The sequence below is a fragment of the Salvelinus fontinalis genome, chromosome 11 (assembly GCF_029448725.1).
Source record: "Salvelinus fontinalis isolate EN_2023a chromosome 11, ASM2944872v1, whole genome shotgun sequence".
Classification (NCBI taxonomy): Eukaryota; Metazoa; Chordata; class Actinopteri; order Salmoniformes; family Salmonidae; genus Salvelinus; species Salvelinus fontinalis.
In genome coordinates this window covers 26,480,933-26,496,963 of record NC_074675.1, presented here as the reverse complement: position 1 = coordinate 26,496,963, position 16,031 = coordinate 26,480,933, and the positions used below count along the sequence as shown (strand labels likewise).

Genomic DNA, 16,031 nt, shown 5'->3' with positions numbered 1-16,031 from the left:
GAAGATACACACAGGCCCACACTCTCTACCTTGTTATCTACAGTATCTTTCTCTCTCTCTCCCTCCGTCCCCCCCTTTCTCTCTCCCAGGGACATGAGCCAACCACACGGAGTCCATTACTGCCAGGTAATGGTTGAATGTCACAACCACAGGATGTCGTAAAGACCTGAGTGAAGAGAACTCTAATGGGTTTTGTTCAGGTTGAGCTGATTTCGCACAGCAATAGAGCGAGGTTGCGTCTCAAATGGTACCAAATTCCCTATGTAGTGCACTACTTTTGACCAGGGCCTACAGGGCTCTAGTCGAAAGTAGTGCATAGGGAATAGGGTGCCAATTGGGGCCCATACCCTAGCTGTTCCACATCTATCTGTATCAGAGCATCAGGCTACTTTGAGGAATCTATTAGCTCTCTCTTTCTGCATTGCTGTTAGATCTGTTTGGTGAGTCAGTCATCAGGGTTCCAGTGTTTGAGGAGTTAATACGAGGTGTTTAAGTAAACAAGATGGTCATGATGAATCATTTGTACTGTATACATGAGAGTTTCTGTACAGCAGTGGGACACTGGTGTCTATCCCTGTTTCAACTCTCTGTAACTGCTATAAGACATCTCCAAAGTGCGGTTTTTGAATCTGTGTGTGTGTACTGCTAAAGAGAGCGAGAAAGAGTGTGTGTGTGTGTGTGTGTGTGTGTGTGTGTGTGTGTGTGTGTGTGTGTGTGTGTGTGTGTGTGTGTACTCTCCTGGCTGTGTCCATGCATGTTCGTGTGTGTCTGTGTATTTATTTATCTGGTATCTCATCTGATCACACAGCAGTTTGACCTGAGAATGTGGGAAATGTCTGTCCTGTGCTCTGCTGCGGTCAGTTGTTTATGATGCTGCTCTGTTTACCGAGCACTAAGAGGGAGTATTATTGGAGGCCGACAGAGACATGAGAGATAGAGAGAGGGAGGAGAGATGGAGCGAGCGGAAGCCTCCCACACAAAGGAGTTGCAAGGTCTCCCGTCCACTTACTCTCTCTCCTCTCGCTCAAAATAAATCACTCAATATAGAGTTACTGTCAGCTCTCTTACGTTTGGCCACATCTGACTCTGAAGCCTGTGATGAAACACACAGACACACGTAGACAAAGTCATACAATTTGTGATTTACATACATTCTATGAAAACCCACACTAAGACACGGTTATATTAACAGTATTGCACTTTTCATGTATCATACCTTTGGCATAGCCTATCCACCAATCAAGCAACATTTATCGACTACACGTTCAAATCCGGTTGTTGCAGGATTTATTTTGCTGTGACAATATAGGTCACATTAAAATCCAACATCTGTAGGAAGGAAAGTAGATATGGAAAGGATACCACTTTAGACAATTGAGATTCACCCTATGAAGCACAGTTTATTGTGGCTATTTACTTTCACAGATTCCCTGGTTGAAATGGCTCCACTATGAAATATGAATGGTTAAAAACCTCTCCTCTCAGTTGCAAAGGTGTGAAAAAAGTTCCAGAGGAATCAGTGGTCAGGAAGAAAGTCTACAGTTTGTGTTTTTGCAGTAATTCAGGGAAGGAAATACCAAATACCAATGTTGTGACGCTTTCCCTGAGCACTGTGTAATTTACCAAGGCTGTTAGGGGAGTATGTGTGTTTTTGTGTGTGTTATTGCCCAGGTCTGTGGAGAGTGATTCTTGGTGTTTGGAACTGATTCTAATGATGTTGCTTACAGTAATTCCAGCTTTGCTCTGTACAGTAAAGAAAAGGGAAAGGGGGCTACCTAGTCAGTTGTACAACTGAATGCATTCAACTGAAATGTGTCTTCCACATTTAACCCAACCCCTCTGAATCAGAGAGGTGTGAGGAGGGCAGCCTTAATCGACATCCAAGAGCTTAGCCTATTGCTGTGGACGTGCCTTTTACTAAACTAAACCTTTTTCCCCTAACACTTAACACGTCTGCTGAATGGGTACAGACCGGAAACAGAGAGTAGAGAGGAGAGGAACGGGACTGAAAAGAAAGAGAAGCAAAATAGCTGTAGGGGGCCAGGAAGATTGGAGAGCAGCCTGATCACTAGAAATAAACTTCCATTTCGGACGTTTGAAAAGATCCTGAGAACGTCGATATATGCCTTCCTCTACACTCACAAAAAAGATTAAAAGTGATTGCCCAGCACTGGGTGCAAACTCATGAGGCTGGAGCTTGCTGCGCCACTGCAGTTCACAATGTTCTAGCAAGCCGTGAGAATACTTAAACATTTTTAACCTTTATTTAACTAGGCAAGTCAGTTAAGAACAAATTCTTATTTACAATGGCAGCCTACACCTGCCAAACCCAGATGACGCTGGGTCAATTGTGCGCCGCCCTATGCGACTCCCAATCACGGCCGGCTGTGATACAGCCTGGATTCAAACCAGGGTGTCTGTAGTGATTCCTCAAGCACTGAGATGCAGTGCGTTAGACCGCTGCACCACTCGGGAGCCCGAATCAATGAAGCAAAGAGCTGATACCCACATACCATTGTGTGTGTGCATGTGTGTGTTTTCCTGGTAATAGCACGTTGTTTTTAATGATTTGTTTTAAATCTTCCCCAAACCACAGCCCTAACCTTAACCAATCGGAATGAATGCCTAAACACCTCAAACTCAACTCTGGACCTCAATTTTTTTTTATTGTTCCCCTCTAATCAGGGACTGTGCAATTAATGATCAGGTAGAACAGAAAACCAGCAGGCTAAACTGTTACCCTTTGAGTTGTTTCTGTTTTAACCCTATAACCACGTGGAATTAACGCTTCAAAAATAGACGTTCATCAAGGGCCTCATCACGGGTGGCGCCGTGGTCTAGGGCACTGCATCGCAGCGCTAGCTGTGCCACCAGAGACTCTGGGTTCGCGCCCAGGCTCTGTCGCAGCCGGCCGCGACCGGGAGGTCCGTGGGGCGACGCACAATTGGCCTAGCGTCGTCCGGGTTAGGGAGGGTTTTGCCGGTAGGGATATCCTTGTCTCATCGCGCGCCAGCGAATCCTGTGTGTGAATACGCAGTGTGCGCTAACCAAGGTCGCCAGGTGCAGTCCTCCGACACATTGGTGCGGCTGGCTTCCGGGTTGGATGCGCGCTGTGTTAAGAAGCAGTGCGGCTTGGTTGGGTTGTGTTTCGGAGGACGCATGGCTTTCGACCTTCGTCTCTCCCGAGCCCGTATGGGAGTCGTAGCGATGAGGCAAGATAGTAATTACTAACAATTGGATACCACGAAAAAGCGGGTAATTATTATTATTATTTTTTTATAATAATATATATATAAAATAAAATTATATTAAAAAAAAAAGACGTTCATCCATAATACGTTGAATTTCGAAGGGAAACTATGAGATCTTGTTGCAGCGAGAGCGGCATGTTGACGTTGACAGGCAACTGGCGTTCAGGCGTCCATTATGGCCCAACTCTGCTATGACAGGAGGTGCCCATCATGGGTCTGCTCTGACATGGCTTGGATGACCTTTTTACATGAAGTGTGTGCTTTGGTTAATAGGTCAATACATTGATCCGTCCTGGCGAATGCTGTCGGGTGGTCTCAGGCACGCACAGAGAGGAACACACACACACAGTGGTATGTGGGTCTCTGCTCCATTGCTTATTGATCGGAAACTCAACATGGATTTATTGTCAAGTTTTGTCTAACGTCTGAAACAAGAAAAAACACCATCTGTCCCTCTTGTCATATTTGTGATATATAGAACAGAGTTCCACAACCCTCGGTCCTAGCATGAGATGTTGCTGTGTGGTCCCTCAGAATGCACAAGTGACAGATACAGGGGGTTTCGACATAAGACACCAGCTCTTCCATTCTTCCACTGAATGTCTCACCAACACTCATAGGGCGGTGCACAGGTTGCTGTGGAGTTGTCATGTTGTGTTATTGTGACTCCCTCTACTGTCCCTGTGTGATTGAGATGGTCACTGCTATCCAGGCTGCTCTCATCCTCTCCCATCACTCCCTAGGTTATTTATACAATTATCACCTCTGTAGGAGTTAGAGCAGTCACACACACATAAACGGACACACACACACACACACACACACACACACACAGCAACAGAGGCATGGTCACAAAGCCGGAGATGTTCCAGGCAGCAATGATCAGTACTCTTAACAGTGTACTGTTATGATGTGTTAGATTAGTCTAGTCTCCAGTGACTCCAGTGACACCACTCTCTTACTCCCGGGGCTCCTGAGTGGCGCAGCCATCTAAGGCACTGCATGTCAGTGCTAGAGGCGTCGCTACCGACCCTGGTTCGATCCCGGGCTGTCTCACAACCGGGCCGTGATCAGGAGCCTCATAGGGCGGTGCACAATTGGCCCAGCGTAGTCTGGTTTAGGGAAGGGTTTGCCTCCTTAAATATATATATATTTTTAACTACTGTGATCACAACTAGCTGGAGTATATTATCCCCTTAAGAACAATTGAGTGTTACTTTGAGTACAGTTGTTTTGTTATCAAAGTGGAAAGACACGGGAGGCCGTGCTGTGTGTCGTGGTAATCATCGTTTCTTTATTGTTCTAAACTCCAAAATGGTAGCACTTGTAACGCAGCCAGTCTTACATTCAAACCCTTTCATTGTGCATTCATTTTGTTTGCAGACATCTTTCATCACACAAGCATTGATCCAAAATATGTTTACTGTGAAATATAACGAGTACATTGGTTTAATCACCAAAACACAGCATAATGATATCTTCTTAATGTAGTTATTTTAACAACCAGTTAATCCAATAGCAAAAAAAAATGACCCTTTGAATGTAGTATGTTACAGTACTGTAAATTAAAGTACATTGCACTGTTTTCACATTAGGCAATACAATAGCACTGCCCATTAAAATTGACTGAACATCAAATTTCCAAAATGTATATCCCATGTGTGATCATTGAAGACATGTATTTCGCAATGTTATCAAATGAAAAACATCATATTTAGCAGGCATTAGTTTGCGTCAAGTCGTCTTGAGCATTTGGCCATAGGTTCTCTTCGAAATCACAGTAAATATCCTCATTGGTTATGCACCTGGGGAAAAACCTTTTGGCTTGGCGAATCGAAGCCTGACATACTGTAGGTCTGAATTGATATCATTCCATTCCTCATTCATGGGGCGGCAGGTAGCCTAGTGGTTAGAGCGTTGGCCCGGTAACTGAAAAATCTGTCGTTCTGCCCCTGAACAAGGCAGTTAACCCATTATTCCCTGATAGGCCATCATCGTAAGTAAGAATTTGTTCTTAACTGATTTGCCTATTTAAATAAGGAGGGTGGTACACTCATGGGGATGGCAGGTAGTGGACCTGTACGTGACTCAGTTCATTCACTAACAACACCATAATTGTTCGTTCGATTCCCAATGGCGTCACATACCAAAATATGTGGACTGTTGTCACTTTGGGTAAAACTGTCTGCTACGTAAATGGCATATATTACAGTACTGCGTTAGCCAATGCAGTTTTATTAAAGCATGCTATACTTTGGATACATGTTTACTGTATAGGAGATAAAACAATTTTCTTGTTTTGGACATTCTGGATTATTTGCATAGTGGTATTGGGTTGATATTGTATTACTGCACTGTAGGAGTTAGAAACACCAAGCGTTTCGCTGCACCTACTGTAATCTGCTAGTCTGTGTATGTGACCAATAAACTGTGATTTTGATTTGTTACATACGGCACATCGTTGATCTTTTTAATACTTACTTTGAAGTAAAATCATAGTCATCATCATAGTAGTACATTCGAGTATGTATCATACTCGTTTCTACTAAACATACATTTTCATTATGTAGTTCTCAAAATCTGTAGTAAAAAAAACATTTTACATGTCAAATTCTATCGATTTACCAGTCGGATTACCGGTGTTTCACACACAGTTTTGAGCTATAGTTCGAATCAGAGTTTGACTATTTGTCAATCAGGTCTGGACCCCCAGAAGAGGGCCGCTTCTGGGCCAATTCCTCATTGCTAGCTGGGATGCGCTCATAAATGCCCTGCTATTAGCAGAATGTTTCCGAGATCTCAATTTATGATGTGTGTGTTTCATCAAATGCTCGCAGTCAAACAACCAATAATAATGCGGAACTTTGGTTCTTATCCTGTGTTTGGTCCAGACTGCGTTCTCAACTACAGTGAACCGCACCACCGTACGAATTGAATCGGACCGAGACAACCCTTTTGGAGTGAACCACTGTGCGTTGTTTAGTGCACTCCCGAGTGTGGATAGTGCTCACACCAGTCCAAACCAACCAAACTAAGAGATTTTTCTTTTAAAGTTTAAAACGCATCAAACCAATTTGGTGTGAAAGCCCCTTAAGTAATAGTAAAATGTATTTTAACAAAAGAGAAGAGTCATAAAAATAATGTGAGCATTGTATGAACATGTATTGCTATGTGAAACATGTATTTCTAGATGAAACACTAAGTCTAGGCGAAAAGATGACTGTATACTTTTTCGTGTTGTACTTTTAGAAAAAAAATGTTTGTTGATCTGTTTTGAGTTTTGTGCTAAGAGTTGTGAAAATGTACCACAAACTTGCACCAAAGCGATTAAAAAAACAGTGTGTGTGTGTGTGTGCGTGCCCGTGCGTGCCCGTGTGTGTGTGTGTGACCCTCAAACGGATGCTTGAGCTATATTGCCTCAGTACACACAGCTGTATTGATTCGTATGGAGTTATGAGTTGTCTTGGATAAGATTAGCTGCGTCCATTCTTAGAGACTAAACATTGTCAGCTGCTCTTCCATCATCTTAATAAGAGATCTATCGTATCTAAATATTATTTTTACTAGTGCTAGCACTAGTGTGGTAGCCTGGCTTTTGGTCTGAACGTTTTATGCACTTTCTTTATATGTGTCTCTGTGTTGAGCAATAGTTTTGTATTGAGCTTTAGCTGTCTTTGTTAGTTCCGGCTTTACACTGGCAAGATCCCACCTCCATGGACTCCAAAATGGATAATGTGTTGCAGACGCAAAGACATCCCATTGAAGAGCAGTGTCCTGCTGTGAAACTGTCTCCCCGACATGGCTTCCTGTCTGCTTTAATGTCAGATGTCAGAGTGGATGCATCTGGCTGCCAAAACATCGAGGCCCCTGTCACAAACAGCTTGTTTAGTGTGTGTGTGACCCACAGAAGCTAGTCTGTTGCCACAGCAACCACTGGTCTGTCTATTCTATCATGGCCTTGCCAATACACAGTTTTCAATGGGAGCTGGAGTGACACAGACGCGCACACACACACACACACTGTCCTGGGATATGTATGGGATGAATGTGGATTCCAAGGAATGGCAGGATGAATCACAAAGATTCATACAGCCTTCCTCCTTACCCACTGGTTGTGTTTTCTCTGACACAGAGATTAAATTAGTTAAAGGAGGATATCATGTCCCCTTCTTCTCCCCTTACTCCCTTTCATATCTCTCCCCCCCTCTCTCTTAAACTCATTGTTGGCCCTCTTTGTCTCTCCTCCTCTGCAATCTCCCCCTCCCCCCACACACAGGTACAGTACGTATCAGGGCAGAGGCAGAATCGGTGTGCGTCAGCATGCGGTGACGTCTGCCTAGCATAGTGATAGCGTCACCTTTGCACCGCGTCAGCTTTCCTGAACAGGAGATGCGCTAACTGACTCTCTTTCACCGTCTTTCTCTCCCCTACACTCCCTTGCTTCTTGTCCCTTCTCCTTCCCCCTCTCTCTCCACCCCCCCTCCCCTCTCTCTCCCTCTCTCCTTCTCTCTACCTAAAGTCGTCGGGTACCAGTGTGGTGGTGGACATAGCGGTGATGGGGGAAGCCCATGGATTGATCTCAGACCTGCTGGCGGACCCCTCTCTGCCCCCCAACACCTGCAGTACCCTGCGGGCTGTCAGTAACCTGCTCAGTACCCAGATCAGTTTGCAGCCGCTGCACCGGCCTCGAAGCCACCCTCTGCAGTCACTCAGCGACACACACACCTGCTCCGACTCCGAGGACTGGCCAGAGAGAGAGAAACTGGCTATCCCAAAGGTAAAGGCTACTGTACTTTTATAAACACGTGTACGTATGTATAGTATGTACGCATACACACATACATGCACACAGGTTTTGTGCGTGCATGACAAACCTGTACATTTTTATTCTGTCGATTTTAATTAACTACATTTTCAATGAGAACGCCCTGAATGTTCATATTTTCTGTTAGTTAGCACTTCTCACACTCACACTCACACTCCATACACACACGCACACGCACACAGACACACTCCTCTCAACCTCGTCCACACATACATCCCCATTTCACCTCCCCATGCTGGACAGACCCTATAATGTAGTGAGCATTGACAGACATTCCCACAGAAAGCTTTTAATGTTTTACAAGGCCAGCACTTCAAAATGCATGCAGGCACTTAGTGCAGAGGTGAGACTAAATAAAGCGTGTGATGCTATGCAGGATACCCAGAGAAGCTTAAACAGCCTCATTGAACTCTTTATGGATTCCACTGATGTAGTTAGGGTTATGTAGGCTGTAACTCGGGCCCAGTTTTTCCTTGTCAGGTGACGTTTTCAGATCAGGGAAAAACGTTGGGTTCGTGGCATGGCTCATAGACACCCAAGCATTGCATTAGTCATTGTGGCTAGTCAACTATGAACATAGTCATAATGCATAGTGTATGCTGTGTACTAGAGGTGGACCGATAAGGATTTTTCAATACCGATACCGATTATTGGAGGACCCAAAAAAGCCGATACCGATTAATCGGCCGATATTTATGCATATATTTGTAATAATGACAATTACAACAATACTGAATGAACAATGAACACTTTTATTTTAAATTAATATAATACATAAATAAAATCTATTTAGTCTCAAATAAATAATGAAACATGTTCAATTTGGTTTAAATAATGCAAAAACACAGTGTTGGAAAAGAAAAGAAAAGTGCAATATGTGCCATGTAAAAAAGCTAACATTTAAGTTCCTTGCTCAGAACATGAGAACATATGAAAGCTGGTGGTTCCTTTTAACACGAGTCTTCAATATCCCCAGTTAAGAAGTTTTAGGTTGTAGTTATTATAGGAATTATGACGCGTCGACTATTTCTCTCTCTACCATTTGTATTTCATATACCTTTGACTATTGGATGTCTTATAGGCACTATAGTATTGCCGGCCTAATCTTGGGAGTTGATAGGCTTGAAGTCATAAACAGCGCTGTGCTGGAAGCATTGCTAAGAGCTGTTGGCAAACGCAGTAAAGTACTGTTTGTATGAATGCTTACGAGCATGCTGCTGCCTACCACCGCTCAGTCCAACTGCTCTATCAAACATCAAATCATAAATCATAGAATTAATTATAATATAATAAACACAGAAATACAAGCCTTTGGTCATTAATATGGTCAAATCCGGAAACTGTAATTTCGAAAAAAAAACTAACTTTCAGTGAAATACGGAACCGTTCTGTATTTTATCGAATCGGTGGCAACCCTAAGTCTAAATATTTCTGTTATATTGCACAACCTTCAATGTTATGTCATAATTATGTAAAATTCTGGAAATTAGTTCACAGCTCGCAACGAGCCAGGCGGCACAAACTGTTGCATATACCGGGACTCTGCTTGCATTGAACGCAAGAGAAGTAACACAATTTCCCTAGTTAATATTGCCTGCTAAACTGAATTTCTTTTAACTAAATATGCAGGTTTAAAAAAATATCCTTCTGTGTATTGATTTTAAGAAAGGAATTGATGTTTATGGTTAGGTACATTTGTGCAACGATGGTGCTTTTTTCGCAAATGCGCTTTTGTTAAATCATCACCCGTTTGGCGAGGTTGAAGTAGACTGTGATTCGATGATAAATTAACAGGCACCGCATTGATTATATGCAACGCAGGACAAGCTAGTTAACTACACATGGTTGATGATATTACTAGGTTAACTAGTGATTATGTGAAGATTGATAGATTTTTTTATGAGATAAGTTTAATGCTAGCTAGCAACTTAACTTGGCTACTTGCAGCCACAAGGTCCTTTTGACGCTGCACTCGCATAACAGATGGTCAGCCTGCCACGCAGTTTCCTCGCCGATTGCAATGTAATCGGCCATATTCGGTGTCCAAAAAGACTGATTATCGATTGTTATGAAAACTTGAAATCGGACCGAATTAAACACTCATGCCGATTAATTGGTCGACCTCTACTGTGTACCCATTAAATTACATCTCTGGGGTCATTATATCTTAACAGCCACGTCTTTACAGACATATAGCTCCTTATATCACGTGTATCGGTCCCCAAACCCTTACCCTACTCCCTATAACTGCTACCCACACCAGTGTTTAGCTTTACATCAGCAGTCTAGACCCCACTACTCCTTAACCCCTCTGTCTCATCTCACCATCTACTGTATCTGATACTGTAGGGCTCTACTCTCCTAGCTAGACTGTTGACCACATTCCTGGTCTCCACTCACTCTAGACTCTCAGCCTGTGAATTAAAGGTGACATTCTGTCTGTTTCTGAGTGCAGACAAACACCACCGAGAGCATCTGGTTCCTGAGCTGCTGCTGTTTTATCTGGGGTTCTCCACAGCTGTGTCAACACAGAGTCCATGTGAATAAAACCGTGTCCGTCCAACTTTCTCTTACTCTCTCTGATGGTTAAAAGTAATCAAAACACAATTTAGAGAAGGTCGTAGTGAGGAGGTGAGGCCCTTACATCTGCTACCCAGTCCACAATGCCCCTTTACTTCCTTCCTTCTTCCCTTGGATCAGAATACTGGTTTGTTTTAGGGGATGTCTGGTTGTGCAGTTCCATCTCTGTTTCTTGTATAAAAGCTGTTTCGACGTTCAGTCTGCTAGACAAAACACTTTCTGAAATTCCAGAGAAGAGATGTGCTACTCCGGAATATTGGAGTTTTGTGTTTTGTGTGTTGTGTGTGTGTTGTGTGTGTGTGTGTGTGTGTGTGTGTGTGTGTGTGTGTGTGTGTGTGTGTGTGTGTGTGTGTGTGTGTGTGTAAGTGTGTGTGGTAACTCAGTCTGAGGGCCTGGGACAGAGAGAGACTAGCTAAATGCAGTCCAGAGGAAAAGCTGCTTTGCTCACACTGTGTACCTCTGATGATAATGGTGTTAGATTAGAGAAGTTATTTATGCTTCAATTCCCCCCAAAACCTTTTCCTCTGACAAATGCAGCCAAACCAATGATTTGTATAAGACTGTAGTGAAAAACAGCATCCCAGGCGTATATCACAATGACATAATATGGAAAATCTCACCAGAAAATGTATGAATTGTATTAAATATACTGAACAAAAACATAAACGCAACATATAAAGTGTTGGTCCCATGAGTTTCATGAGTTGAAATAAAACATCCCCCAAATTTTCCATAAGCACAAAAAGCTTACTACTTTAAAATGTGGTGCACAAATTTGTTTGCATCCCTGCTAGTGAGCATTTCTCCTTTGTCAAGATAATCCATCCACCTGACAGGTGTGGCATATTAAGAAGCTGATTAAACAGCATGACCATTACACAGGTGCACTTTGTGCTGGTGACAATAAAAGGTTACTCTAAAATGTTTTGTCTCACAACACAATACCACAAATGTCTCAAGTTTTGAGGGAGCAGGCAATTGGCATGCTGACTACAGGAATGTCCACCAGAGCTGTTGCCAGAGAATGTAATGTTAATTTCTCTACCATAAGCCGCCTCCAACATTGTTTAAGAGAATTTGGCAGTACGTCCAACCGGCCTCACATCCATGCCAGCCCAGGACCTCCACATCCGGATTCACCTGCGGGATCATCTGAGACCAGCCACTCGTACAGCTGATGAAACTCAGGAGTAGTTCTGTCTGTAATAATGCCCTTTTGTGGGGAAAAAGTCATTCAGATTGGCTGGGCCTGGCTCCCTAGTGGGTGGACCTGGCTTCCAAGTGGATGGGCCTATGCCCTCCCAGGCCCACCCATGGCTGTGCCCCTGCCCATTTATGTGACATCCATAGATTATGGCCTAATGAATTGATTTCAATTGACTAATTTCCGAATATGAACTGTACCTCAGTAAAATAGTTGAAACTGTTGCATGTTGCGTTTATATTTTTGTTCAATAAAGTTGAATTCACTAGAACCTTATGCATAGCAAAGTAGTATTGACATGCTTTTAGACCCAGATAGATTACAGAGTAGATTCAATGAGGTAATGTTTAGAGCCCATTAGACACAAACCAGGGCTGATATGAGGAAGTGGGCCAGACCCTGATAGGATGAGACTTGACCCCTCCCCCTTGGCTGTGACACAGACTGTCTTTGTGAGTAACTGGAAGAGACATGGCTCACCTCGATAGCATCAGACATCTGGATCTCTGCAACCCTTTGAATCCTGCTCCAAGCCTCTGAGTCTGTGAGCCAATCACACTGTGTCCATCTCACCATCAGGTCATAGGAATGTCATAAGGACGACAATGACTGTACTCATGTTATAACCAATGGAAATACTAATCCATGGTCCTGAGAGAGAGGCTTTAGAAAGAGTAGGGTGACAAGACTGTCCCGGGATGCACAGGGTGTGTGTGTTTCAGATGGATTAATATGCTGGGAGGCACACACATACACATACACACATACAGTTGAAGTCGGAAGTTTACATACCCGTAGGTTGGAGTCATTAAAACTCGTTTTTCAACCACTCCACAAATTTCTTGTTAACAAACTATAGTTTTGGCAAGTCTACTTGGTGCACGACACAAATAATTTTTCCAACTATTGTTGACAGACAGATTATTTCACTTATAATTCACTGTATCACAATTCCAGTGACCATTGTTATGTTTGGAGGAAAAAGGGGAGGCTTGCAAGCCGAAGAACACCATCCCAACTGTGAAGAACTGAGTTTAAAACTGAGTTTAAATGTATTTGGCTAAGGTGTATGTAAACGTACGAGTTCAACTGTACAGTTTTTCACAATTCCTGACATTTAATCCTAGTAAAAATTCCCTGTCTTAGGTCAGTTAGGATCACCACTTTATTTTAAGAATATAAAATGTCAGAATAATAGGAGAGAATGATTTATTTCAGGTTTTATTTCTTTCATCACATTCCCATTGGGTCAGAAGTTTACATACACTCAATTAGTATTTGGTAGCATTGCCTTTAAATTGTTTAACTTGGGTCAAACGTTCCTGGGTAGCCTTCCACAAGCTTCCCACAATAAGTTGGGTGAATTATGGCCCATCGCTAACTGACAGAGCTGGTGTAACCGAGTCACGTTTGTAGGCCTCCTTGCTCGCACATGCGTTTTCAGTTCTGCCCACAAATTTTCTATATGATTGAGGTCAGGGCTTTGTGATGGCCACCCCAATACCTTGACTTTGTTGTCCTTAAGCCATTTTGCCACAACTTTGGAAGTATGCTTGGGGTCATTGTCCATTTGGAAGACCCATTAGCGACCAAGCTTTAACTTCCTGACTGATGTCTTGAGATGTTGCTTCAATATATATCCACATAAGTTCCCCCCTCTCATGATGCCATCTATTTTGTGAAATGCACCAGTCCCTCCTGCAGCAAAGCACCCCCACAACATGATGCTGCCACCCCCGTACTTCATGGTTGGGATGGTGTTCTTCGGCTTGCAAGCCTCCCCCCTTTTCCTCCAAACATAACAATGATCATTATGGTCAAACAGTTCTATTTTTGTTTCATCAGACCAGAGGACATTTCTCCAAAAAGTACGATCTTTGTCCCCTTGTGCAGTTGCAAACCATAGTCTGGCTTTTTTATGGCGGTTTTGGAGCAGTAGCTTCTTCCTTGCTGAGCGGCCTTTCAGGTTATGTCGATATAGGACTCGTTTTACTGTGGATATAGATACTTTTGTACCTGCTTCCTCCAGCATCTTCACAAGGTCCTTTGCTGTTGTTCTGGGATTGATTTCCACTTTTTGCACAAAAGTACGTTCATCTCTAGGAGACAGAACGCGTCTCCTTCCTGAGCGGTATGACGGCTGCGTGGTCTCATGGTGTTTATACTTGCGTACTATTATTTGTACAGATGAACGTGGTACCTTCAGGCGTTTGGAAATTGCTCCCAAGGATGAACCAGACTTGTGGAGGTCTACAACTTTTTTTCTGAGGTCTTGGCTGATTTCTTTTGATTTTCCCATGATGTCAAGCAAAGAGGCACTGAGTTTGAAGGTAGACCTTGAAATACATCCACAGTTACACCTCCAATTGACTCAAATTATGTCAATTGGCCTATCAGAAGCTTCTAAAGCCATGACATCATTTTCTGGAATTTTCCATGCTGTTTAAAGACACAGTCAACTTAGTGTATGTAAACTTCTGACCCACTGGAATTGTGATACAGTGAATTATAAGTGAAATAATCTGTCTGTAAACAATTGTTGGAAAAACTACTTGTGTCATGCACAAGGTAGATGTCCTAACCGACTTGCCAAAACTATAGGTTGTTAACAAGACATTTGTGGAGTGTTTGAAAAACGAGTTTTAATGACTCCAACCTAAGTGTATGTAAACTTACGTCTTCAACTGTACATACATACATACATACATACATACATACATACATACATACATACATACATACATACATACATACATACATACATACATACATACATACATACATACATACAGTACACACTCCTCTCAAACTCGTCCACACACATACATCCCCATTTCACCTCCCCATGCTGGAAAGACCCTATAATGTAGTGAGCATTGACAGACATTCCCACAGAAAGCTTTTAATATTTTACAAGGCCAGCACTTCAAAATGCATGCAGGCACTTAGTGCGGAGGTGAGACTAAATAAGGGTGTGCACAGGGTGTGTGTGTTTCAGATGGATTAATATGCTGGGAGACACACACACACACACACACACACACACACACACACACACACACACACACACACACACACACACACACACACACACACACACAGGAAAGAGTGAAATATTAATGTTCCTGTCAGCAAGGCTTTTCTCTGGTTCTGTTCTCTCTCTCTTTAGTCAATGTACAATGGCGCTTTTATCCACTACTTTAAAACATATCTATCCAAATTATGGATAAAATTAGTTTCATTAAGATTAAGTTGATACTAGACTAACCCGTATGCTTTGTATCATCACAAAATAAAATTAATTCAAACTAATCTCTCAAGCATGTTATTTGAACTTATGATAATGAATCATGCAGTCATTGGAAGATTTGACCTGGCACAGATTTTTTTTGCCACATTTTACTGTGGTTAAAGAGTAACACTTTTCCAACCAAATGATTCTGAGGACATTCCTCCAGGTCTTCCATCTGTCACGTTCCCTTATCAACCGGAAAACCATCATCTGCCTGCCTCAAATGTTCTTCTCCTTTCATAATGTCTGTACTGTAGTGGTTGACCTCGGGTCTCCCGTCCAGGATGTTGTTGGTGCACAGTAGAGAATCAAATGTTTACAAGTAGATGCATTTTGCTACACCCGCAATAACATCTGCTAAATGTGTGTATGTGACCAATACCATTTGATTTGATTAGCTGTTCAGAGAGCTGGACCTGACCCGCAACTTTGTGTGTGTTGTAGCGTCTGCGACGGAGCCTGCCTCCAGGCCTGCTGAGAAGGATCTCCTCTACATGGACCACCACCACCTCAGCTACAGGTCTTCCCACCATAGAGCCAGGACCTGTACGCAGAGACCGCTCTGCCAGCATCAAACCCCTCCACGACAGTCCACCATGCAGGTAGCATGCACTATCCTCTACTACCCTTTTCTCTCCATCTCTCTCTCACACATTTCCCTCTCGTCTTTCCCTCTTTTTCTCCCTTTTTGACGACCACCGTGCAGGTAGCAGCCCCTCTCCTCCTCGATAGACTCTCTCTCTCTCTCTGTTCGTCTTTATTTCTCTCCACATCCAGACATCAGACTTGCTTCCTGCTGCTCGAGTAGCTTCTCGTAGGGGTCATCCTGAGGCCAGCGGTCCTCATAAGGCCCTCCCCAGCTGCAAACCCTCCTCCTTT

The 16,031-nt window shown here is 43.1% G+C and overlaps 1 protein-coding gene across 1 annotated transcript in view; it reads left to right on the top strand.

The window, feature by feature from the left end:
- LOC129865390 (cGMP-inhibited 3',5'-cyclic phosphodiesterase 3A-like) overlaps positions 1 to 16,031 on the top strand; it is a 73,387-nt gene that overhangs the window by 39,659 nt on the left and 17,697 nt on the right. Inside the window, exons 2-3 of the mRNA XM_055938144.1 lie at positions 7,771 to 8,028; positions 15,597 to 15,754. Of these exons, the coding sequence (XP_055794119.1) occupies positions 7,771 to 8,028; positions 15,597 to 15,754 (416 nt within the window). The remainder of the gene's footprint in view (positions 1 to 7,770; positions 8,029 to 15,596; positions 15,755 to 16,031) is intronic.